Below are 27696 nucleotides of genomic sequence, written 5' to 3'. Positions count from 1 at the left end.
TCTTTCTCTCCAGTTTGCAGACCCAGAACTGAAAGGGTGGTTGGGATAACACGAACACCCATCACAGTTCTGTTCCCAGATGAAGCCACAGGTGCAGTCAGATGGTGTCATGGACTAAGCAAGTGACAATGGTGAGGGAGCGAAGTCCTCTTTCTTTAGTGAACCATCTGCTCAGAAGGCCACTCAGATACTCCTCCCCGCCAGCAGAGAATCTAGAGGCTCATAATCGGGACCAGCACGATTGGTTGGTAAAAACTCGGAGACCAGTGAGAACCATCAATAACAAGCCTCGCATGGGTTGACACATGGTCCAGGTACTCGGGCTCAAAAGCTGCAGCATCCCTAACTCTTCTCTGCCCAACCTTCCAGGAAATCCTTTCAGTTCCGCCGTTATAACATATCCTGAATCCTAGCACGTCCCATCACTTCCACTCTGGCTCACACTGCCGCCATCTTTGGCTGAGATCAACGCAACAACCACTTAACTCCTCTCCTGGCCTCTGCCAAGTGATGTTGCTCATGCCACTGCTCGGCTCAAAACCCTCCCCTGGCTTCCACTCTTCCCCACCCTGAGAAAAGGCCCACGTCTTACCTGTCTCCCAAGGCCCTAAGTGACCTGCCACTTGGTATCTCTGACCACATTCCCTGCACTCACTCAGTCCCCTTCGACCTCACTGGCTCCTCCCCACATCAGGCATCCTCTTGCCTCAGAATCTCTGCACGTGCTGTCAGCTACTTCCCAGGCCCACTCCAATGGCGCACTCCCTGGGCCCCTGCAGGCCTTTACTCCAACGTCACTTTACCAGTGAGGCCTTCCCTGACCATCCTATGAACAAGAAACACTAACACCACTGCTTTATTCTCTCCCACAGCCTTTAATACCTTCCAGCATACTGTACAATTAATACAGTTATTATGTTAACTGTCCATTAGAACATAAACCCCATGAGAGCAGGACTTCTGTCTCTTTAGAACTTACAACAGTGCCTAGCACCAATAGGAATGTTGATGACTATTTCTAGCAAGGTTCCCTAAGCAGACATGGAAATGAACTTCCTAACAACCAACTAGGTTCAAATTTGTCTCTATGAAGGCATCATGTGACTTTTTACTTATATCCATGTCTTCCCTGTCTGTGCCTTCATTTCTAACAATCTAAGAAGATAAAAAAGCTTTAGCATAGCTGGGATCATTACCAAAAAATCTAAAATTAAAGTGCAAAGGAAGTAAATAAGATCTTAAAGCTGATATCTTGAAGGCACAAACAGTATAAAATGCAAAATAATGTATATATAGTTTTACAGAGGAGATCTTTAGAAGCCAGATAAAATTTAAAAGCCTACAACCCACTGGAATTTAAAGGACTGGGGAGGGGATAATTATTTTCCCCCTGTACTTTTCTTATCATTAAGGAGAATTAAATCTTACAGAAAAGAAACTAGACCAGCACTGGAAATAAGATCTTTTTAACATTCAAGCTAAGTCATTTGAGAGTTAAGAGTTAATTTTATGAGATTAAGAGTATTTCTTTGATGTTTCCTGGATCCTCTCATAGCTTCCCATCAAAATCCTAAGTCAAGTTCAATTCATTTACTCCAGGGGAGTAAATAAAGTGTGTGTGTGTGTGTGTGTGTGTGTGTGTGTGTGTTTAATTAATGAGTAGCTACAGACAAACCTGTCAACAATGTCACCTCCAATTTCTGCAAAACCTCCCTAGGATTTAAGATCAAAGCTCCAACCTCTTAAGAAGGCTTACCATTGAGAAACTGCCCATCTTTAAATGGTATTTCAAAAAACTTAGATTAAAATACAAATTATCAGGATAACTTCTGACATGGTTTTCTCTATAGTCACAAGGCAAAAGAAAGAATTGTGAATGTCTTCTAAATATAAATTATTTACTGTTACCTAGAAATGACTAGAAAAAGAAAAAAAAAAAACTCATGCTTAACTGGTTGCTAATATTTAAACAGGAAACAGTTATTTCCAAGGAGAATGGATTATTGTTTGCAGCTTATCTGGGCAGAAAAAAATGTTTAATATGTGTTTGAAAGGAGGACCAGGGACACCTGTGGTTCAGAGAAATCTTAAGATAAAGTTAACCCCGGGACAGCCCTTCTGGTGGGGGGACGGGGGGCAGCTTTCTAACCTCTACTCCCTGACAGAAGAGTTTCAGCAACATCAGACCAGGATGGGGATAATCCTGAAGAACATTTCAGGCTCCACTTGATTATGGCAAGTGATCCCTTGATTTCAGCAGTTAATAGTTACTGAGAGCTCACTACAGGCCAGGCACTGTGCTAAGCACATTACATGCATTGTTTCATTTGGATGGATGGATTATTTCACACTTATCCTATATGGGGCTTCCCTGGTGGCTCAGACAGTAAAGAATCCACCTGCAATGCGGGAGACATGGGTTCAGGCCTTGGGTTGGGAAGATCCCCTGGAGGAGGGCATGGCAACCCACTCCAGTGTTCTGGCTTGGAGAATCTCCATGGACAGAGGAGCCTGGCAGGCTAGAGTCCATGGGGTCACAAAGAGTCGGACACGACTGAGCGACTAAGCACATAATCCTATATGGTAGAATTCTTCTTCTTCCAATTTAATGAATGAGAAAATAAGGCCCAGAGAGCTTAAGCCATTTGCCCTTGAAGACACAGCTAATCAGTAAAGCAAGGACTTGAACCTTGACAGTCAGGCCCTAGAGCCCAGCCTCTGAGCCACCACCCTATCACACAAACCACAGTTATTTTGTTTATTTCTTTTATGTGTCCCTCCACTGAGTGATAAATTCTTGGATTTTTCATTTAATCATTCTTTTTCTTTCACTCATTTAGTCCTCATTATTTATTAAAGTTTATGTTTGGGTACTATTCTGGGCATTGAGGATACAGCAGTGAACTAATCCCAGCTCCTGTTTTCATAGTGGTGGGGGGGAGATAAACAATAAACTAGTCATTAATGAATATAAAATAGTCAGATGGTGAAAAGTGCAATGGAGAGAAAAAAAATCAGCTAAAGGTGCTCAGACAGGACTGGAGAGCCTGAGGTGGCAGCTTCCTAGAGTCCAGGGCGGGCCCCATGCGAACGTGACAATAAACTAAAATCTTTCAAGAGTCAGGGAGCAGGCCACCGAGACCTCCAGGAATGAAGCCTTCCAAGAGGAGCAGAGAGGCTATGCAAATGCCCTGGGGCAATGGCAGGACAACGTGCTTGAGAAACGTGCAGAAGGCCAGTGAGGCAGGAGCAGAAGAGATGAAGCAGAGACAGAGAAGGAGGCGAGCGTGGAGGCGGCGGGGGCAGCCCCCGAGGGCCAAACCGGCCACGGTCAGGGATTTGATTTCACCTTTCATCTCACTTACTGGTACCTGCCCTGACTTGGAGGACACTCACTAAACAGTGGCTAAGGGAATTAAATCATGCCCTCGACTACCACGAAGAAAAGAGTGGGAGGGGAGGGCAGGAGAGGGCAGAAGCCACTTACTGGGGATGATGAGAGAGCAGAGAGGAGGAAGTCGGGGCAGGGGAGACCGCACAGGAAGCCACTGATTCAGGGACCTCTGGGGGCCTTTGCTTTTCTCATCAAGCCCAGCCTGGGAACATCTGAGGCATTTTTTTCTTTAACTGACCCACAAGAACACGGGTCAGGTATGAGGAAAATGTTCAGAAGCTGACCTTGAGTCAGGATAATGACATGGAGAAATAGCCTGCAGATGTCGGGAACACCAAGTGAGGCCTCGGTGAGGGCTGTGGACTGTGCCTCACAGGGCAGCTGGTGGGGGGGGGGTGGTGTTTCTAATCACCCTGAATAATATCCGCCACGGTGGGCACCTCTCCACTCAAGCGTGGCCCGACTACTGGGTCACGGCCACCAAGCCTACCTTGGAAGGGTCTTGTTACCATCATGGAGCCAGTTATTCAAGAAGAAGACAAAGGTCAGAAACAACAAGGTAAAAACTCCTTGTTCTTAGAAGAGGCCAGTGGCGCTGGACAGGGAACCAGGCAGTGTGCATTCACACACGAGGTCCGGTTCTTGAGGCAAAGTTTCCCTGTGATTAGAAAAAGCCAGAAGACCCAGAAAGAGCCTCAGTCCTCCCCTCCGGGCCTTTGCTGTGAAGGGCCCTCCACCTTCCTTGCCCTTCGATTCACCACCGTATCTTCATGTTAGGCCCTGAGAGTTAAGGCAACATTAACAGCGCAAAGAACTTAGTATTTCTGATCCACTTGACAGTTATGAAACCCTGCAAAAATTCTCCTTGACAATAATATCTTCACCCCCAGCCCTGACCCACAATTGTCTGAATGGGAGACCAAGAAAAAAAAAAAAATCAAAAACTTTATAATCCCTACTCAGCCAGGGGAAGAAAATGAAAACGTGTCTCTTGCTAGAACTTGATTCTCATTCACACATCAAGTTGCATCTCAAGTCTGATGGCTGTCGCGCCCTTGCTGTCAGGTTTCTGGGGGTTTTTCCATTCCAAGGCCTGGCCACCCATTTCTCTTCTCTGGCCCGTTCGCTGCCCCCAGAGAACCCAGTGGCTCCTCAGTGCCTCCTCCTTCCACCTGTGTTTGGTAACAGTTCTAAACCATCAGCTGCAGATCTGTCTTGTTAGCATGCTACAGCCGCCACACCTACAAGGAAGGTTGGAAGTTTGCCCAAAGAAACAGGTTAGGACTGGGGGCAAGGAGTAGGCAGCACCCTGACAACCACAGAATCTGTTTACAAGTCAGGAGTTTCCTTAGGTTTACAATGAATTAATACGTTATTAACAACTCAGTGCCAGGCTGTGGCTCAGTCCGTGTGCCTAGCGCCTGTACTCCGCAACAAGAGAAGCCACTTCAATGAGAAGCCCACGCACTGCAACGAAGAGAAGCCCCTACTCACCACAACCAGAGAGAGCCCGAGCAAGCAACAAAGGTCCGGCATAGTCATAAATAAAATCAATCAATCAATCTTTTTAAAAGTCAGTCACTTTCCTATACGCCCGTAATAAACAAGTGAAATTTGAGATTAAAAACATACTCCTTTTACATCAGTACTCCCACAAAATTAAAATATTAGGTATAAATTCAAAATACATATACATGGTCTGCTGCTGCTGCTAACTTCAGTCGTGTCTGACTCTGTGCGACCCCATAGATGGCAGCCCACCAGGCTCCCCCGTCCCTGGGATTCTCCAGGCAAGAACACTGGAGTGGGTTGCCACTGCCTTCTCCAATGCATGAAAGTGAAAAGTGGAAGTGAAGTCGCTCAGTCGTGTCTGACTCTTTGCAACCTCAATGGACTGCAGCCTACCAGGCTCCTCCGTCCATGGAATTTTCCAGGCAAGACTACTGGAGTGGGGTGCCATTGCTTTCTCCATACATGGTCTATATAAGGAAAACTATGAAACTCTGATGAAAGATATCAAAGAACTACTACATAATGGGAGAGAGATTCCATGTTCATAGGAAGACTCAATATTGTCAAGACGGTTCTTCCCAACTCAATTTGTGGGTTCAATGCAATCACAATCAAAGTCCCAGCAAGTTATTTTGTGGATTTTGACAAACTGATTCTAAAGTTTATATGGAGATACAAAAGAACTACAGAATAGCCAACTCAGTACTGGAGAAGAGCAAAGTCAGAGGGCTGCTGCTATCTGACTTCAAGACTTGCTATAATACTACCGTAATCAAGACAGTGGGGTATTAATGAAAACATGGACAAATAGACCAACTGAATAACAAGTTCAGAAATAGACCTGCACAAATACAGTCAATTGGTCTTTGACAAAGGAGCTAAGGCAATACAGTGGAGCAAGCGTAGTCTTTTCAGAAAATGATGGGTGATGGATCAACTAGCCACTGATGTGGAAAACAATGAATCTAGACAAACACCTTGCACATGTCAAAAAAATTAACTCAAAATAGATCATAGACCTAAATGTAAAACATAAAACTATTAAACTTCTAGGAAAAAAAAATATGAGAAAACCTAGATGACCTGGGGTATGATAATGATCTTTCAGATATGAGACCAAAGTCACAAATCATGAAAAAGATTTGATAACTAGACTTCATTAAAATTAAAAACCTCTGCTCTGCAAAAGACGGTATCAAGAGAATGAGAAGACAAACCACAGACTTAAAAGAAAATATTTGCAAAAGCCCCATCTGATAAAGTACTGTTATTCAAAATACACAAAGAACTCTTAAAATTCAACAATAAGAAAACAACAGAATTTTTAAAATGGGCAAAAGACCTGAAAAGACACCTTACCAAAGAAGATACACAGATGACAAGTCCAAATATGAAAAAATGTTCACTATCATTTGCCAATAGGGAACTACAAATTAAAACTGCAATGAGATACCATTACACACCTATTACAATGGCCAAAATCCAAAACACTGACAACACCGAATGCTTTCAAGGATGTGGAGCAACAGGGATTCTCATTCACTGCTCATGAGAATACAAAATGGTGTAGAAACTCTGGAAAACAGTTTAACAGTTTCTTACAAAGCTAAATATACTTTTCCCCTATGATCCAAAATTCTTGCTCCCTGGTAGAGGGAAGGAGCTGAAAGCCTATGTCTTCACAAAAACCTGCCCATGGACATTTATAGCACCTTTACTCATAATTGCCAAAACTCAGATGCAACCAAGATGTTCTTCATAAGCGTTGCTATTGTTCACTCACTCAGTCATGTCCAACTCTTTGCGACCGCATGGACTGCAGCAAGCTAGGCTTCCCTGTCCTTCACTATCTCCCAGAGTTTGCTCAAATTCAGGTCCATTGGGTTGACAACGTCATCCAGTCATGTCATTCTCTGTTGCTCCCTTCTCTTCCTGCCTTCAATTTTTCCCAGCATCACAGAGTGGGTAATTAAATTATAGGTCCAATCAGATAGCAGAATGTTATTCAGCACTAAAAAGAAATGAGCTATCAAGATATGAAAAAACATAAAAGGACCCTTAATTGTGTGTTACTAAGTGAAAGAAGCAAATCTGAAAAGGCTACACACTGTATGACTCCAACAATACAACATTCTGAAAAAAGCAAAAACTCCAGGTGGCACTAGTGGTGAAGAACGTGCCTGCCAATGCAGGATATATAAGAGATGCAGGTTTGACCCCCGGGTCAGGAAGAGCCCCTGGAGAAGGAAAGGGCCACTCGCTCCAGTATTCTTGCCTGGAAATTTCTATGGACAGAAGAGCCTGGGGTCGCAGGGACCATCCATGGGGTCGCAAAGAGTTGGCCACGACTGAGCACATACATTTCTGTCCTTTATCGAGCCCATCTTTGCATGAAATAGAGGAAAAGAACAGGTCCGTCTAGTCAAGGCTATGGTTTTTCCAGTAGTCATGTATGGATGTGAGAGTTGGACTGTGAAGAAGGCTGACTACTGAAGAATTGATGCTTTTGAACCGTGGTGTTGGAGAAGACTCTTGTGAGTCCCTTGGACTGCAAGGAGATCCAACCAGTCCATTCTGAAGGAGATCAGCCCTGGGTGTTCTTTGGAAGGAATGATGCTAAAGCTGAAACTCCAGTACTTTGGCCACCTCATGGGAAGAGTTGACTCATTGGAAAAGACTGATGCTGAGAGAGATTGGGGGCAGGAGGAGAAGGGGATGACAGAGGATGAGATGGCTGGATGGCATCACTGACTTGATGGACGTGAGTCTGAGTGAACTCTGGGAGCTGGTGATGGACAGGGAGGCCTGGCGTGCTGCAATTCATGGGGTCACAAAGAGTCGGACACGACTGAGCAACTGAACTGAACTGAACTGAGTACATACACATACATACAGAGGCAGTAAAAAGATCAGTGACTGACAGGGATTGGGGGAGGGGACGATGAACAGACACACTACAGAGGATTCTTTAAGGCAGCAAAACTATTCTGTATGATACCATGATGATGGATACGTATCATTATACATTTGTCCAAACCCATAAAATGTACAACACCAGGAGTGAATTCTAATGTAAACTATGGACTGTGGGTGATAATAATGTGTCAGTGGGGCTTCCCTTGTGGCTCAGATGGCAAAGAATCCACCTGCAGTGTGGGAGACCTGGGTTCAATCCCTGGGTTGGGAAGATCCCTTGGAGGAGGGCATGGCAACCCAGTCCAGTATTCTTCCCTGGAGAATCCTCATAGACAGAGGAGCCTGGCGGGCTATAGTCCATGGTGTTGCAAAGAGTTGAACACAACTGAACAACTAAGCACACACAATATGTCAGTGATTGTAGTAAGCGTACTATTCCGATGAAGAATGTTGATAGTAGGGGCATGCATGGGTGCAAAACACATACGGGAAATCTTTGTACTTTCCACTTAATTCTGCTGTGAACCTAAACCTTCTCTGAAAATCGTCTATTTTTTTTAAACTGAAGTATAGTTGATTTACAATGTTGTGCCAGTCTCCGCTGTATAGCAAAGTGACTCAGTTTTACACATATACACATTTTTTAAAATATTCTTTTCTATTTTGTGGTTAAGCCCAGGAGACTGGATATCGTTCCCTGTGCTATAGAGTGGGACCTTGCTGTCTATCCATTCTAAATGTAATAGTTTGCATCTACCAACCCCAAACTCCCAGTGGATCCCTCCTCCTCTCCCTTGGCAACCACAGTCTGATTTCTATGTCCTTGAGTATGTTTATGTTTTGCATAAAGGTTCATTTTAGATTCCACATGTAAATGGTACCATATAGCATGAAAATAAATGAAAGGGAAACCTATGTGCACTTCTGATGAAATCTACGGAAATAAATGCAATGTTTTCAAGTCTTATATTTGATCGCTTTCTCTCTGCTGTGGAGGAACTGGTTTCATTGGTTGGGCAGCTCCATTCTTGCTGGTTGTTGGTGCATCAGCTTTTACATAGGAAGGTGTGACTACTCCATGAGTCATAAAGTGTGGATTTCAGATTACTATCCCCATAGTAGTGATATATTTGCATAAGTCCTCCCGAGCCGCTGCACTTGCTATATCCCTACCCTCTAAGAAGAGTTATCTTTGGGAAATAGTAGATTCAGGTCAGGGGGTTTGGCTGAGTACATCGAACAGAAATATTCCAGATACACGGTCCCTATCAATAGGGACCCTGAGAGCCCATGACCTATCTAACGACATAATATCACTGCCCAACATCAAGTTTTGTTTTGATAACACCCTCCTCTCCCATTCCATCCTCTCTTACTGTCTCTGTCATAGAACCTAGCTCTTACCTCCCAAGGACAGTATCAATTTTAATTTAACTATACACATTTATGTGTATGCTTATTTAAGTTACTCTCAGCCATTAAGCATGAAGAAGACAGGAGTCATGACTGGTTTGTCTACCATTATATGCATAGCTCCTTGCACAGTACATGGTAGATATTAAAACACCTGATAAATCTCATTTCAGTGGATGAATGAAAAGGAGCATGGATGTTCAACTGAGGTGCTCACAACTGTATGAAGGAAGTATCCCTCAGGAAATGCAATTTCTAAGGAAAATCAACTGAGATAATAGAGAAAAAGATAAGAGCTAGATAGCCAAACCATCCCTTTCTTTAGATATGACATTAACATTTTCAGATGACATACAAGGTGATCTGGTATGCTTGGAAAGAGCGTCCAAGTCAGAAAGAGATAGGTTTTTATTCCAGCTCTGCTTCTTACTGAAAGTTTCTGAGCCTCAATTTTCTCATTATATACATGCAGGTAACGATCAATGATCTAGATAAGATAGTCTGAAAATGCATGGCAATCAAACATGGGAAGAAGAAATAAGTTCAAAGACCCACTGAATTAGTCTCCTCTCTGGTGACCTAAGCCAGCAAACCCAAGTCAGATTGGTCTTAAAAGCATAGTGTTTATGGGATAGCCATTCAAAGGCTGAAGCCATTCAACCTTTATCCTCCAGAAGTCCCCGACTGGGAGAATTCACTCAAAATGAAGGGGCAATTCAGATTATTACTCAATCCTTTTCAAATTGTGACCTAAGTGCCATTAGTGGCTTAGCAAAAGTTTCTGGAGGTCTAATTCACCCCATTTCTCTGGTCCTTAGCAGTCAGCTCGTTTCTGATATCACGGGAAGAAAGAATGACCAAGAAAGAACCTAAAAGCAGCAAATGCTACAGCTGTTTCAAGAAAAATCTAGATGTCTGTATAGACATTTCATGGTTCTCAGTGAGGATCACTAGCTGAAGTAGGTTTCTCCCTAAATTTGAGGTTGGGTGTTTTCAGTAGTATTTAACTTACTTTTTAAAATGGCATGGTGGGAAGAAAACTTATTTTTAAGTGAAATATATGTTTAAAGTTGAAGTGAAAGTAAACGTGTTAGTCGTTCAGTCATGTGCAACTCTTTGTGAGCCCATGGACTGTAGCCCACCAGGCTCCTCTGTCCATGGAATTCTCCAGGCAAGAATACTGGAGTGGGTTGCCATGCCCTCCTCAAGGGGATCTTCCCAATCCAGGAACTGAACCCATGTCTCCTGCACTGAAAGAAGAATCTTTACCATGTGCACCACAGAGCCCAAACACAAACAGCTAAATCACACTCAAAAACTTTCTTAGGTTAAAAGAAAGCCAACGAGCCTTAGAATTAACTCTTAGCCACACTGAGAAGCATAGAAAACAGGATTTCTCATTAACTGCTGATCACCCCTAAGGAAGCAATAAGGCACACACAAGGAATTAGCCATATATGACTAAAAACCACTCTCCACTGGTCAATCACAAAGGCTCATACTAGTAGAACAAAACAAAAAAACTATCACAAATATTTTTAAATCACACAAAACAAACAGTTCCATATGATACAAGCCACATGATTGGAAGTCTTAAGAAAAATCAAAGTTTGGTTTCAAATACGCTTTTCTCTGGAAGGAAATAAATATTGCAGCATCTGCCTTCAATCCATTCTGGACTGGTTAGGATTCAGTTCAGTTCAGTCGCTCAGTCATGTCCGACTCTTTGCAACCCCATGAATCGCACCACGCCAGGCCTCCCTGTCCATCACCAACTCCCAGAGTTCACTCAGACTCACGTCCATCGAGTCAGTGATGCCATCCAGCCATCTCATCCTCTGTCATCCCCTTCTCCTCCTGCTCTCAATCCCTCCCAGCATCAGGGTCTTTTCCAATGAGTCAACTCTTCGCATGAGGTGGCCAAAGTAGTGGAGTTTCAGCTTCAGCATCATTCCTTCCAAAGAAATCCCAGGGCTGATCTCCTTCAGAATGGACTGGTTGGATCTCCTTGCAGTCCAAGGGACTCTCAAGAGTCTTCTCCAACACCACAGTTCAAAAGCATCAATTCTTTGGCGCTCAGCTTTCTTCACAGTCCAACTCTCACATCCATACATGAACACAGGAAAAACCATAGCCTTGACTAGATGGACCTTTGTTGGCAAAGTAATGTCTCTGCTTTTCAACAGGTTGATGCATCTAGGTTGGTACCTGCTATCTAGGTTGGTACTTTTCTTCCAAGGAGTAAGCATCTTTTAATTTCTTGGCTAGGATTAGCACATCCTATAATAACTTATCAGTGTTAATTTCACAAAGGATAAGTAATCTGCTATTAAGAATCCAAGAGAAATAATTTTAAAAAAAAACAAACAAAGCAGAACACCAGAGACCCATAAACAAGTTGACCACAATTTACTATTAAGAGAACAGTTTATCCAGCTTATCTTCAGAAAAGGTAAATTTATGTAACTTGTTGCTTACCTCCAAATTACAGACATTAAAATCCCCAACAACCAATTTAAGACCCCAATGTTTCACAGAATCTGCATTTTGGTTAAAATCAGAGATTTTAACATTTGGCCATAGGATATGAGTGAGTAGGAAATAGAGTGAGGAAGAAACATTCATGAAGTTTGTATATATACGGACAAATCCAAAGTCTGCAGAGGAAGCAAAATAAGTAGGATATATTTCTCTGAACTTCTTTTTTTTAATTATTATTATTATTTTTACTTTACAATACTGTATTGGTTTTGCCATATATCAACATGAATCCGCCATGGGTGTACACGTGTTCCCAATCCTGAACCCCCCTCCCACCTCCCTCCCTGTACCATCCCTCTGGGTCATCCCAGTGCACCAGCCCGTGTTAGAGTTTCATTTTTATGCCATCTTAAGCAGTTGTCTACCTGTTTTCTAAGTGTAATTACCTTTTGAGGTAAAATATTAAGTTGTCAAGGTGGATCCATGTTTTGCAGGGCAACCTTTTGTTATTTGAGGGGTTTTCTCTAAGAAAAAAAATATAAAATTGTGAATATCAATTATGTAGAGTGTACTCCCAGTGAGGGGCCTTAGAGGTTAAACACCAGCAGCTTCACAGTAAATTCATCACAAGGGTGAGAACTACCAAGTCTCCTATTTCTGCTTCGTCCATATGGTGTTTTGCAGAGCACGGGGTATTTTAAAAACATTTCAGTACGTGTTGATTCCGCTCATGTCAGAATCAAAGGATCTGACTATGAGATTAAATTCAAAGTCAAGCCTTGGCCCACCTAAATGGTTCAAGACATATCTTAACTCTTCATTCAGTTATACCTTAAATGATAGTTTGAATTAAATATAATTTCAATTCATGTTGATTCTGTTATGTAACAATTGTCATAATATTTTAACAATCCAAAAATGTATACCCACTGTAATAGGAAAACAAATAGAAGATTTTTAAAAATCATCACACAAAAGCTGGGTGTACATGAGCCATAGACTAAGCACTCTAGCTCCTGTGTGTATGTCCACTAGTCATGATGAGCAGCTGGAATTCATGTGCACTCCCCTTCACGGACGGTAGACATCTGTGGTCTATTATCAGCGGAGTTACCCCATAAGCAGAGGAGGTTACCAGTTCCAAGGAAAACTTGTACGAGTTTTTGATGTGTTGACCTATTTCCTCATACTGCCTGCCAACAGCATATTGCATCCTCTTCATAAATACAGAACAGAGGAAAGAAAATGCATATCATTCTTCAGGTTCTATTGATAGGTATGAGGCTAACAACTATGAGACTATGAAAGAAATGACTCACTAAACCCACAGGTTTATACGCCAGGCTTAATATTTTAATTACTGCTGTGTAAAAAACCTACAGAACTTCCCACTGATGTCAAAGTCCAAAGCTAGACTGTCTAGGCTTTATTATGCACTGATCCAGTTAAGACATTCTGTGGATGCTTCCTGAATGTGAACATAAGAACATACATTGGTCCAAGTGATTTCACTCTAGATGTATCTAGGAAGAAAATACCTTGAGAAAAACTCCCTGTTGTCAATATCTTATTCACATCATAACAGAATTAGATTATTAAAGGCCTTAAGACTGATAAGTGACTGCATGAAAAGAATTTTTAATGTCTTCATAAAAAAGAATATTTATAAACAACTTTTAAAACCAAAGAACAAATTAGAAAAAAATATATTTCCAACAAATATAAGCAAAAAGTGTGGGGGCCTCCCTGGTGGTCCAGTGGTTAAGACTCCAAGCTGCCAGTGCTGGAGGCACAGGTATGGTCCCTGGTTGGGGAACTAAGATCTCACATGCTGTGCAGCTTGGACAAAAAAAGAATATATATATACACATATATATACACATACACATTTTAAGAAACCTAACTTTGTTATTAGACAAAGAGTTATAATTAGATGATCAATAATTAGGTAACAATAATCTAGAATAAAAATAAAAGATATGAAAATACAAGTTCACAAAAAAACCCACAAATGACCAATAAGTATTTCAAGACATGCTAAACCTCACTCATAATGTTAAGAAACATAAATATAAAAACAATGAGCTCCTTTTCAACAGACAGATGACAGCAGAGATGGTTTCAATGATGGAGATGGAAATACTACTCACAGCTGGCCAGAGTACAGGGAAGGCAAAGGGACCCTCATTCTCTGTGGATAGGAGAGTGGTTGGCACAACTTTCTGCAGGGCAATCTAGCAACATCGTTCACTTTTCAAAGTGCTCATATATTCTGGGGACTTCCCTGATGGTCCAGTGGCTAAGACTCCAGGCTGCCAATGCTTGGGGCCTGGATTCAATCCCTGTCAGGGAACTAGACCTCACATGCTACAGCTAAAAGAGATCTTGCATGGTGCAATGAAGATGAAAGATCTGGAGTGCCTTACTAAGGCTCCTCTGTCTATGGGATTTCCCAGCAAGAATACTGGAGTAGGTTCCCATTCCTTTCTCCAGGGGATCTTCCCAACCCAGGGATCAAACCCGAGTCTCTTGCATTATAGGCAGATTCTCTACCATCTGACCACCAGGGAACCCCTACTAAGACCCAGTGCAGCCAAATAAATAAATATAAATATAAATATATATTTTTAAAATGCTTATACATTTTGACCCATCAGTCACTCTTCTGTGAAATTATCCTATAGAATTCTCAGACAAGTGTTAATACTTGCACATACACAGAACATTCTATCCAATAAATACCGTAAAGTCACTAAAAAGAATACAGTATCTACCTACATGTGCTGACTTTAATAACAATAACTTATATTTCTTGAGCTTTCAATATCCCAGCCACTGATCTAAACTCTTTATATATGTTAAAGACTTTACCGAGTAAAAAAAAAAAATCTCCAAGATATAGATAAGTAAAAAAAGAAAGCTGCAGAATACACTGTGCACTGTGGTTCTATTCATACTATAAATATATATAAATATCATATATAAATACAAATATATAAACATACATTTATATACACCCAGAAAAGCTTGAGACTAATACAAAAGGAACAGTTTACAGTTATTACCTAGGAAGAATGGGCCTGGGAAAGGGACTTAGGTTAACAGAAATTTTTATGTTTTATTTTTTACTTTTTTTTCAGAATTTTCTTTATTGTTTGAACTTTTCACTATACACATGAATTACTTCTATTTTTAAAATATTCATATCTGCTATCTACCTAATTGGGGAGGACTTTTGACACAATGGGAGAAGGAGAGGGTGAGATTATTTAAGAGAACAGCACTGAAACACATATATTACCATATGTAAAACAGATAGCCAGTGGAAATCTGATGTATGATGCAGGGCACCCCAAGCCAGTGCTCTGTGACAGCCTGGAGGGATGGGGTGGGGAGCATGGTGGGAGGCGGGTTCAGGAGAGGGGGCACACATTTCCCTATGGTCGATTCATGCTGATATATGGCAGAGGCCATCACAATATTGTAAAGTAATTATCCTCCAATTAAAATAAATTTTTTTCAAAAGAAAAAGAACTTCATGCCTTCACACTGCAAACAGCCTGACATTTCTGTCACCTCGCACCACCGCTTCAGATTCTTACCTGTCCAGCAGCAGCTCCAGCACTTCTTTAGTGGAGGCAAAGCCTCTGTATGTTGACAGGAAGATGCTGATATACGTAAAGTCATTGTCCCCAAAAGCCGTCAGCAGGTTCTCCACGAGCTTCTCTAAGGTGCCAGCTTTTATGGTCCTGATCTTACACGTCTCATACTGACTGACTGTGTGTCCCGGAGGCAGCTGGTCCCCTTCGACCTGCACAATAAACTCAAGATTATGATCAGGAGAAACGATTCCCTAAAGTAAGAGTGAAAACACTGAACCGGATGAAGCGTGGCCCGTCATGCTTTCCCTGCTCTTATTTAACTTCCCTACCAGTCAGGAAAGGCCGACTTCACGCCTCTCACCTGACTGAGTGCAGGAGCGTGGGAAGGTGGTCGGCGTACTGGGGTGGCATCTGCTTGTGATCCCACAAGCAGAGGGATTACCTCAACATTTGCTTCTGCTCACTTCCCTATCAAGAACTACGTTGCTGGCATATTCTGTCAAGAATGTTTTCTATGACTCCGGGATCAAGTTGAGTAAATGCTATCAATCATTCCCTTTACGCTGTTCCACAGTTAAGCTTTCTAACTCATCCTCAAAGACAGTGCCTACAATGGGGTGCTGGCACTGATCCTACAGACTCTGGAGAACTGCTTATTAAACTTTTAGATTTGTGTGAGCCAGATGACATTATGTTGATAGTTTGGAGGAAAAAAAAAAATCAGCCTTGGGAGGAGTATGTTCTCCACAGACATCTAGGGAAATCTGACTATGTGATGTTCTTTGGTCCATGGAAGGCAAAACACATTCAATATCATCATTAATCAACAAACTTGGCTAAGCAGCCGTTTTACCAAGCAGGCCTCAGCTAATCTTGGATGAGGAATAGAAATGGTAGGTAGGTGCATGACTCCTGCCTTTTGGAGACTAGCAATGTTATAGTACAGTAGTCATGTAAGGATGTGAGAGCTGGACCATACAGAAGACAGAGTGCTGAAGAATCGATGCTTTTGAACTATGGTGTTGGAGAAGACTCTTGAGAGTCCCTTGGACTGCAAGGAGATCAAACCAGTCAATCCTAAAGGAAATCAACCCTGAATGCTCACTGGAAGGACTGATGCTGAAGCTGAAGCTCCAACATTTTGGCCACTTGATGCGAACAGCTGATTCACTAGAAAATACCCTGATGCTGGGAAAGATTGAGGTTAAGAGAGAAGAGGGTGACACAGGATGAGACAGTTGGATGGCACCACTGATTCAATGGACACGAACTTGGGCAAACTCTGGGAGATGGTGAGGGACAGGGAAGCCTAGCATGCCGCGGTCCATGGGGTCTCAAAAAGTTGCACACCAGTTGGTGACTGAACAACAACAACAAAGAGAAAATATTTCCCTGTGAAAAGTAGCTACCACCTGAGAATGAAGTGACTGTGAATAGTATTGGTACGTATAATTGCCCCCTGGAGACATAAACTGTAATACATAAAAACTGATTACTAATAAAATCTGTAAAGCTTTAAAACTGAGTATGGGGAAGAGAAATAAACTGAAGAAAAATCCGAGTCTGCCTCATATTCTACAATAAATCTGTGCCGAACAAATTATATAGTGAAGCAATTTTCAGAGTTCAACCTGCCCTTCATAGGCATAGGGGAAGATGACCTATAGAAAGGAACTTGTTCTAAAGCACAGAATCATTCTAAGTGATGCAGACAATCGCCACGCAATGTCTCTCAATTTTAAGTGTGAATTGTTTTAGATCAGATTTTCCTACATTGAAATAATCAGACACGTGACAATTAAAGGGGAGCAAAAAAGAGAGAACTGAAATCTCTAAATGAGGACATTGTGCTTACAAAGTCACACGTTTGCTATTTCTTCACCTGTCCTGTCAAAAGTTAAACCACTGGAAGGAAATTAGCAGGCAAGAATTGCTTTCCGCAAAACCAAAGTAAAGGCCATCACTTTTAGAAAGGGCTTAGAACAGCTTAATGTCATCATGGCTAACTGCCAGCAGGAATTAATCATAAGACTCCGGCATACGCGGGGGGTGCCTTGATTTCTTTATTTAATTTTCGAAAGATACTTTTAGTTTACAAAGGAAAGGGCTGTGATTCAGGCAAAACTACCAAATGGACTCAGATCATGGCCTTATAATTATTCATTATCACTCTATAAGCAGTTTGAGAACAGGCCTGATAATACTCATCTGTCTTCCAAGAGCTTCAGTTAATTTTAACTAGAAACAATCAATGAAGAAGATACATGGTTTCAATGTCTAATTACATTTTTAATTACTTGGTACAGTGTTGGCCTAAATGTGCGCTGTAAAACACTAGTTTCAAAACATCCTGCATTCAAATTTGGGAAATATGGAGTTAAACAAAGCCCAATATATTTCTTTTCCATAGAATTTCTTACACATAGTATTTAATGTGCTAACATGCTATGAAACTCCAAAGAAGGATATGGTATCTGACATTTCCTAATGGATTTCCCTTTGGTCTCAGATCACCCTGCAAAACATTGGGATGAACATATTTTGGAAAATGTTAGCTTATTAAGTCACTGTGATGCAGTTGAAACTTAATTCACATTTGCCACTTGCACTTTTAAAAAAAACAAACAAGACAGTATAAAATTAATTTTTACCTTCAAACATCTATATTCCTTTGATCTCTTTCTTAATACCACTAAAATGTAGGGATATTTTGTGTTTTTTTTTTACTTTGTCACCTCAAAAGATCTGATCAAGATAATTATCACTTAAAAAGCAGAAGTTAAAAAATATACCTCAAGGGCAAATGTTAACAACAACAACAATAAAAGGAATGGCTTTTCAGTTTCTACGGATATTCAAGCTCTAATTCTAAATCAAGCTTCCTTATTTTGTGACAACGTCAGGGTTCCCTAATCAATAAATTTTGTAATTTGATGATACTATTTTACAATGCAAACACCACTTTAAAGCTAAATCTTTTCTTATTAAAAGTAGTAACTGTTTAAGAGAACTAATTTTTCCCTAAGCAGTGATGTGGCCAAAAATTCAAACACAGAGAAAAATGCTTGTCAAAGACCCTGATGAAGTGGGTCCCTTTTCCTGCCAGAAAGCAGATTTGGCAGGAAGCCAATGCTCTTGCTTGGAAATGGGTTCATGTTACTCATTAACCCAGTCGCTTCCTTTCACTCCTTCTACTCTGAAGAAAATCTCAACACACATGCCTGATCCCCATAAATGCCTTTAATGGTTTCTGCTCCTCAGTGTTTGCATCTGTACATTAGGAAGAACCATGACCAAGCTAACAGAACAGCTAATAGAATACTTTGAATATTTAGATTTTAAGAGTTAGTCTCTAATTGCAACAAATGAGCATCAAGGGCAATAGCATAAAATGAAGCACAGGAATTACTCTGACGCCTAAAGTTGTTCTCACAAAAAATAACAATACATGTCAGTGTCAGAGCACTTGCTTAATATTATTTTCTGACCATTTGCTAAGTACACTAATATCTCTTCTGGGAAAGCCAGATTTTTGAAGATGAGTTTTAATTTGCCTGTGTTCAAATTAAGTACATGCTTCCCAAGTGGCACAGTGGTAAAAAAAATACGCCTGCCAATGCAGAGGACACAAGTTCAAGGTCGGGAAGGTCCCCTGGAGGAGGAAATGGCAACCCACTCCAGTCTCCTTGCCTGGAAGACTCCAGGGACAGAGGAGCCTGGCAGGCTACAGTCCACGAGTTTGCTAATAGTCAGACACAACTGAGCATGCACACAAGAGCAAATAAAGTACATTTTTATGAAATAAAAATTTTGTAATTATCTGCTGGTTACTGGAATTGAAATAAAGTTATAAAAAGTGAAACACACAAAAATATCCTACGCCTATGGGTAGATTGGAAAAGCTAAAATGTTTAATAGCGACATGACCCTTTTAAGAGACTTTAGGGTCTGTTTTTGTTTGTGATAACTCAACATCTTCAAATTCTAGTTTAAAAGAATAGTGGGGAGAGGCAGTGAGGAAAGTCTTGGCAGACAAGTGTTTAATAACTCAGACTTAGAGAGCAAGACACGGAGGGCTGAGCCTGCCCTCTGGGTTAGCACGCTAACAGGAAACAGCCCAATCTGGATTTAATCAGAGACCATCGCTTTACTGACAAGATCACGATACTGAGGCCACAAAAATGTTTCATGATTGTTTTTTGGCCAATCCGTCTGCCATTAGAATTCAGCATTTCCTCAGAGAATATGCCTGATTCCTATGGGGTAAATATCTAAAACCCTGCCCAACTGTCCTAGCCATGGAATTTCTATAATTACCAATTTTGACATTAGGGGGACAGGAGAAAGAATGTGAGAGATGAAACGTGCCATATTTCAACTGTGTTTCCAGTCATTGAGAAATATACGCTTTTGCCTTCTAAAACATAAACTGTTCACAACTTGGGTGTTTTTAATTTAAAAAAAAAAATCCCTTCAATCAAAATAATCCTTTAGTCATCTGATACTTTAACAGGGAACGTGTTAAGTAAACAATCTCATTAGACTGGAGACAGTATTAAGTCTTTCTCCAAGCCATGCTTAATCTTTAGTACATCAGTTCTCGGGCATCCTGGCACGAGCAGTAATGTAAATAGTGAGAACTCTTCCAGTCATAACTCCCTAAGAAAATCTAAAACCCAGAGCCAAGGTTTTACAGAACTCTAATAGCATGTTCCTCTCTGTACATGCATCTCAGAATACCAAGGGTCCGTTCTGTATCCCATATTCAAATGCCCTGAAACCACTACCCAGAAACAATAAGTAACCACCACAGCATAGGAAATATCATAAGATGACTCACAAACTCTGATCATTTGTCCACATTGCCTAAACACACAGAGATTAAATGTCCTTGCCATGCAAAGGAAAACTATGTGTATGTAATGGCATAAAGCACAGCGTTATGGAGCAGCCCAGTGCATCTGAGTAAAGTGAACTATTTACACATAGGACATTCAGAGATGTAAGGCACAGTCCATACAAAACCCTAAGGCATGTGATAGCAAGCTCAGTGTGAGCTTCTGTGTTGCGTGAACTTCTGTTCTGGGTGTCAGCTGACATATTTTTTGCTAGGTTAGGGTTGCCAGAATGCCCAGCTAAATTTTTAGAAAAAAATAATAAATAATTGAATAATTTGTGAACATAAATGTTACCTGCAGTATTTAGCACCTACTTATGCAGAGAGTCAGACATACAACTTGTCAACTGAACAACAGCAACAACATACTGAAAAAATTATTTGCTGTTTATCTGAATTTCCAAACTAACCTGGCACCCTGTACTTTTTTAGTTCCTAAGTCTGGCAACTCTATGCCATATACACACAAAGGGTACAGAATGGATCTCTCATTTATTCATCTACTTATTCAGCCACACATTGAATAAATGGTACTACGTGTCAGGCCCTGTGCATGACAGCAGAGATACAAAGGCAAACGGCATGCGGTTCTAACACCCAGGATGTTCAACATGATGGAGAAAATGGACACAGAGAAACCATTACAATGCAACGCAAGTAAAACGGTGGGGAGACAGGTAAATAGCATACAGGAACCAAGAGGGACTGCATAGAGGCAACATCTGAAAGCGACTGGAAAGAAAAGGATACCACCCCCAAGAAAGAAAACCGAGAAGGGGAAGCCAGTCTTCTGTGGGGTAGAGGCACTGAATTCCACTTTAGAAATGTAAAACTTGGGGATTTCCTGGTGGACCAGTGGTTAACACACTGTGCTTCCACTACGGGGGGTATAGGTTTGATCCCTGGTTGGGGAACTAAGATCCTGCATGCCGTGTGCCGTGGCCAAAAAGAAAACAAAGAAACGTAAAATCTGAAGTATTGTTGGGATTTTCCAATGGTATACAGTCCAATAGGCAGTCAGAATCCAAGAGCTGGGTAAGGAGGTCTAAGACGGAAATATGTAAGAGCTATGATGACTACAGCCACAAAATTAAAAGATGCTTGCTCCTTGGAAGAAAAGCTATGAAAAACCCAAAGCAGAGACATCACTTTGCCAACAAAGCTCTGTACAGTCAAAGCTATGGTTTTTCCAGTAGTCATGTATGGATGTGAGAGTTGGACCATAAAGAAGGTTGAGAACCGAAGAATGGATGCTTTCAAATTGTGGTACTGGAGAAGACTCCTGAGAGTCCCTTGAACTGCAAGATCAAGTTAGTCAATCCTATAGGAAATCAACCCTGAATACTCATTGGAAGGATTGATGCTGAAGCTGAAGCTCCAATACTTGGCCACTTGATGTAAAGAGTTAACTCATTAGAAAAGACCCTGATACTGAAAAAAAATGAAGGCAAGAGGAGAAGGGGACAACAGAGGACAAGACGGTTGGATGCCATCAGTGACTCAATGGACATGAGTTTGAGTAAGCTCTGAGAGAAGGTAAAGGACAGGGAAGGCTGCCGTGCTGCAGTCCGTGGGGTCGCAAAGAGTTACACACTACTTAGCAACTGAACAATGACGAGTTACAACAATTAAACCGGCTTCACTCTCCAGGCAGAGTGTGTAGAACAAACAGAATTGAGGATGGAGGACGGCCTCTGGAAGGACATCCAAATTAAGAGGGTTCCAAGAAGAAAAGTTATGACCAACCTAGATAGCATATTCAAAAGCAGAGATGTTACTTTGCCGACTAAGGTCCATCTAGTCAAGGCTATGGTTTTTCCTGTGGTCATGTATGGATGTGAGAGTGGGACTGTGAAGAAAGCTGAGTGCCGAAGAATTGATGCTTTTGAACTGTGGTGTTGGAGAAGACTCTTGAGGGTCCCTTGGACTGCAAGGAGATCCAACCAGTCCATTCTGAAGGAGATCAGCCCTGGGATTTCTTTGGAAGGATTGATGCTAAAGCTGAAACTCCAGTACTTTGGCCATCTCATGCGAAGAGTTGACTCATTGGAAAAGACTTTGATGCTGGGAGGGATTGGGGGCAGGAGGAGAAGGGGATGACAGAGGATAAGGTGGCTGGATGGCATTACTGACTTGATGGACGTAACTCTGAGTGAACTCTGGGAGTTGGTGATGAACAGGGAGGCCTGGCATGCTGTGATTCATGGAGTTGCAAAGAGTTGGACACGACTGAGCGACTGAACTGAACTGAAGAGCAAAGATGTCTGTGACTAAAAGAAGTACATGTGGCAAGTTTACACTCACCTGATCTGTGGTAGCACTTCTGGGCAGATAACCCGGAAGCAACACCACTGCCAGACTTACATATGCCAACACATGCACCTTCCACCTAATTACACAAACCTATCGAGGTCTAGCCAGCAGCGTGCTGGAGCTAGCCTGTCCCGCTTGCAGGAGCCGATAGTACACATTCCTCAGCCCCATGTTCCATGACATCATGTTGGTATTGTGAATCTGGCCATGGTGGAAACAGCTACACCATGGAAACTGGCAAACTGGCTCCAAGCTGGGGCTCTGAGTCTGAAGAGGTGATTTACCAGTGTACCACTACCTAGGACTCCCGCTCAGATTATGCCAATGGTAAATGCAGGAGAGACTTCACACCAGTGGAACATTTTTGTCTTTCTGTGACCACTCCAATCAAGGCTGACCTCATAGAAGACAGAAAATTATGCCTCTGAACTAAGAAAAAAGCAGAAATGTGAAGGGAGAAGAGGTGGAGGAGTATGCAACTGACAAATTAATATGCCCTCAAACAAAATTATAAGATCCCCAAGAGCTGACTTCACTTGAGGTCACATGTTAGAATGTGGTCAGATTTCTACGATGAGTATGCTGCATCCTCAGGAAAACGCTGAGAGCTGTAATAACAGACAAGGACCAGTGTTTTATCCTACAGAAATCTCAGCCCCTTCCGCCATCCTGTCTCCTCGGGGTTTCCTAGATCACCCCATAGAGTCCAGGAACTCTCTGAGGGGAAACAGGAAGTTGTGTTTTCCATCCCCGTAAAAAATGGTCATCCTCCTGGCTATAAATCTCTTCCACACGGTGTTAACCCATAACAGACTGGATATTCTCTGACGCAAACGCTCACTGATGTCTTCCTTTAAGGATTTAAGGGAGTTTTTAAGGAGGCAGATGGGCTTCCCTGGTGCTCAGAGGGTAAACCGTTTGCCTGCAATGTGGGAGACTTGGATTCGATCTCCGAGTTGGGAAGAGCCCCTGGAGAAGAAAATGGCAACCCACTTCAGCACAGATTCAAAAATTAAGTGGATTCAAGGGAGTGTGCTGACTACATTTTTCAAATAAAATAATTTCACTTTTACATGCTACTTTGCTGCTTGAAGCTCAGAATGCTAATGAAGAGGTTGCGAGTTAACCTGGCTTCTATTTTTATCTCTGAGGCCAATTTACTTTGGGACCTAAGGCAATAACTTAAAGCTTCGAAGTCTTGGTCAAAGACTTTGCAAAGTAAAGAAATCACATGCTGTTTTGAGAAGTTCAAGGAATTAGAGTTACAGCGGGGAGGGAGGTTTGAACTAAAACAGTCACTCCAGCATGTGCCAAATTACATCACAGATCGTCACACAGGATTTTGTGTCCAGAGTGAACCTGCAAAATTCACAACTTCTTCCTCTCACTTTCAGACCTCAGATGTCCAAGGTCCTCCTATTCTGAGGTCACAGGTTAACAGGGGCCCTAGCCTTCTGGAATTCATTGTTTCTGTGCAGTCCGGCCAACCTCTGTCTGAAAAGGTCAGCAGGGGGTAGTGAGCTTCTGTGTGACCCAATATTCCCTGTGAATGAAGCCTGCTCTGAATGGAAACACTTCCTCACAGCCCAGAAGCTTTCCCAGACCGCCATAAATCCCACGGACAGTTCCATGGTGCTTCATCTTCTAGTGAGATGTAAAGTGTTCCTTTACTAGTCTCTGGGGGAGCAGAAGGTGGCAGCTGCCTGAAGTTTCCCAACTTAGTCATTAATTTAATTCTTCTTCTGTAGATCACATTAAGGAATCTCTTAACTTACTGTTAGTCACTCAGTCGTGTCCAACTCTGAGGATCCTGACTTGAGGACCCTGAGGTTTGGAGAAGTGAGAGGTCTCATCCAACTTTATTTTTTTTAATTTATTTAATTGGAGGCTAATTACTTTACAATATTGTAGTGGTTTTTGCCATACATTGACATGAATCAGCCATGGGTTTACATGTGTTCCCCATCCTGAAACCCCCCTCCCACTTCCTCCCCATCCCATCCCTCTGGGTCATCCCAGTCTGAGAGAATAGCACTGAAACATGTACATCATCATATGTGAAACAGATTGCCAGTCCAGGTCCAATGCATGAGACAGCGTGCTCAGGGCTGGTGCACTGAGATGACTCATCCAACTTTAGTCAGCCAATTACCATAATTGACAGAGTCCGGATATAAAACCAGCCCTGTCTTTCTACTGGGCTTCCCAATTGGTGCCAGTGGTAAAGGTCCTGCCTGACAAAGCAGGACACGTAAGAAGCGCAGGTTCGATCCCTAGTTTGGGAAGCTCCCCTGGAGGAGGACACAGCAACCCACTCCAGTATTCTTGCCTGAAGAATCCCATGGACAGAGGAGACTGGTGGGCTGTGGTACATGGGGTTGCAAAGAGTGGGACACGACTGAAGTGATTTAGCATGCATGTCTTTCTATTACAGAGTGTTGCATTAACACACTATTGTGGATACTGACACAGTATTATGGATTCAGTCTCCTTATTTGTACACCTAAGGTCACTAAATAGCCCAGAATCTCCATACTTCATAGGACTGTTGCAAGAAATAAAATTAGAAAATGGAGCTGAAGGTGTGTTGAATGGTTTCAAGAACTATTCAGGACTCTACAGATAAAATCTTGCATGCTGTGTGCTGTGCTGTGCTAAGTCACTCAGTCACATCTGACTCTGTGCGACGCTATGGACTGTAGCCCACCAGGCTCTTCAGACCATGGGATCCTCCAGGCAAGAATACTGGAGTGGGTTGTCATGTCCTCCTCCAGGGGATCTTCCCGACTCAGGGATCCCACCCGAGTCTCTTATGCCTCCTGCACTGGCAGTGGGTTCTTTACCACCAACACCACCTATATAGGTTGGTGCAAAATAACTGCAGTTTCAGACCCTGAATTTTAAATTATTATAACTAGGCTCACAACTTTATTAATCAAAATAGGAACCATTACAATCAACACATTTTTGCCAATGAGAAATAAGTTTGCTTATTCCTATACAAAGAAAAAACAATCATGCTTTGGGATTCGACGAACTCTTGGAAAGCATTTTCTGTGTCCTGCTGGTTGTAGAAGCATTTTCCCTTCCAAAAGTAGTCGAGATGCTTGACCAGAGGTCAGGTGAATACGGTGGATAAGGGCAAAACTTTGTAGCTCAATTCATTCAACTTTTGAAGCATTGGTTATATGATAAAGCATTGTTGTGGAAAAGAACTGGGCCCTTTCTGTTGACCAATGCCGGCTGCAGGTATTGCCATTTTCAGAGCATCTCATCAATTTGCTGAGCGTACTTCTCAGACATAATGGTTTTGCCAGGATTCAGAAAGCTGTAGTGCATCAGACCAGCAGTAGACCACCAAACAGTGACCGTGATCCTTTTTTGGGTGCAAGTTTAGCTTTGGGAATTGCTCTGGAGCTTCTTCTCGGTCCAATCACTGAACTGGTCACCGCTGGTTATATAAAATTCACTTTCTGTCGCACATCATAGTTGGATCGAGAAATGGTTCATTGTTGTTGTGTAGAAAAAGAGAACACTTCAAAAACAATGATTTTTTGATTTGGGATCAGTTCTTCAGGCATTCACTTATCAAGCTTTTTCACTTTTTCAATTTGCTTCTATGGCCAAAGGAGGACAGAATGGTCAATGCGGAGTTCTTGCACAACTTCTCATGTAGCTGTACGAGGATCAGCTTCAATGATGCTCTCAGTTGGCCATTGTCAACTTCTGACAGCTGGCCACTGAGCTCCTTATCCTCAAGGCTCTTGTCTCCTTTGCAAAACTTCTTGAAACACCACTGCACTGTGCATTCATCAGCAGTTTCTGGGCCAAATGTGTTGTTGATGTTGAAGTTGTCTCCAATGCTTTATGACTCATTCTGAATTCAAATAAGAAAATCGCTCAAATCTGCTTTTTGTCTAACATCATTTCTATAGTCTAAAATACATATAAACAGCAAGTAATAATTCATTGTTGTAAAATAGAAAGCAAGAAATACACACTAAAATGATATATAACATAACTACATTTATTTAAGAACGTGTTCCAATATCAAATGGCAAAGTTCAACAATGCAAAACAGCAATTACTTTTGCACCAACTTATATAAAATACTAAGGCTACAGTTTTTCCTGTGGTGATGTATGGATGTGAGAGCTGGACTGTGGAGAAAGCTGAGCACCGAAGAATTGATGCTTTTGAACTGTGGTGTTGGAGAAGACTCTTGAAAGTCCCCTGGACTGCAAGGAGATCCAACCAGTCCACCCTAAAGGAGATCAGTCCTGGGTGTTCTTTGGAAGGACTGATGCTGAAGCTGAAACTCCAATACTTGGGCCACCTCATGTGAAGAGTTGACTCATTGGAAAAGACTCTGATGCTGGGAGGGATTGGGGGCAGGAGGAGAAGGGGATGACAGAGGATGAGATGGCTGGATGGCATCACCGACTTGATGGACATGAGTTTGGGTAAACTCTAGGAGTTGGTGATGGACTGCGAGGCCTGGCGTGCTGTGATTTACGGGGTCGCAAAGAGTCGGACATGACTGAGTGACTGAACTGAATTGAAAATGCTTCTGTTTTCACTTTCCTTCTGCTACCCCAATTACTTTCACCAAAATTAGGTCTTAACTGCATCAGATATTCTTGATATTATCCAACATTGACTGAAATCTTTGACATCTAAAGATGACCAAAAAAAAGTGTTTTTGTGTTAAACACTCTCTTTGGAGGAAAACAAAACTCCCCTCTCATTATTATAGTCTCTTAAATAAGTAAATTAAGTCTAACAAAGAGGAAGGACTTTATTCAAGGGCTCAAAACAAGCCAGGAGAACAAGGTCGGTAAGTTGCATGAGAAGTGACAGTGTAGGATCCCAGGAGGGAGGGAGGAGTATTCATTAACAGTCTGACTTCCAGATTATTAATTTTCCTGCCTGCTAAGCTTATAAATCTATCTAGTCATGAGACACTCTCCTTATATTTTTAGAAAGAGAGGAAATAAAAGCACAATGACAATATGATTGATTATGTGGTATAGCCAGACAAAGTGGCAGTTTTGTAAATACTGATACTTAATACAAATATATAGTATTGTAACAAATATATAGTATTGTTACAAATATATATAGGAGAGGGCAGAGGATAGAAAGAACAAATACCTGGCAAAAACACA

General features: G+C 41.8%; 1 protein-coding gene across 2 annotated transcripts in view; it reads right to left on the bottom strand.

Moving 5' to 3' along the window:
* RGL1 (ral guanine nucleotide dissociation stimulator like 1) overlaps nucleotides 1-27696 on the bottom strand; it is a 171307-nt gene that overhangs the window by 73501 nt on the left and 70110 nt on the right. For both annotated transcript variants that reach the window (XM_018060704.1, XM_013970370.2), the window contains exon 3: nucleotides 15319-15527. In XM_018060704.1, the coding sequence (XP_017916193.1) occupies nucleotides 15319-15527 (209 nt within the window). The remainder of the gene's footprint in view (nucleotides 1-15318; nucleotides 15528-27696) is intronic.

This window comes from Capra hircus, chromosome 16 (genome assembly GCF_001704415.2).
Source record: "Capra hircus breed San Clemente chromosome 16, ASM170441v1, whole genome shotgun sequence".
Taxonomy (NCBI): Eukaryota; Metazoa; Chordata; class Mammalia; order Artiodactyla; family Bovidae; genus Capra; species Capra hircus.
Note: the sequence above shows the minus strand (reverse complement) of the source record. Positions and strands in the feature narration are given on the sequence as shown.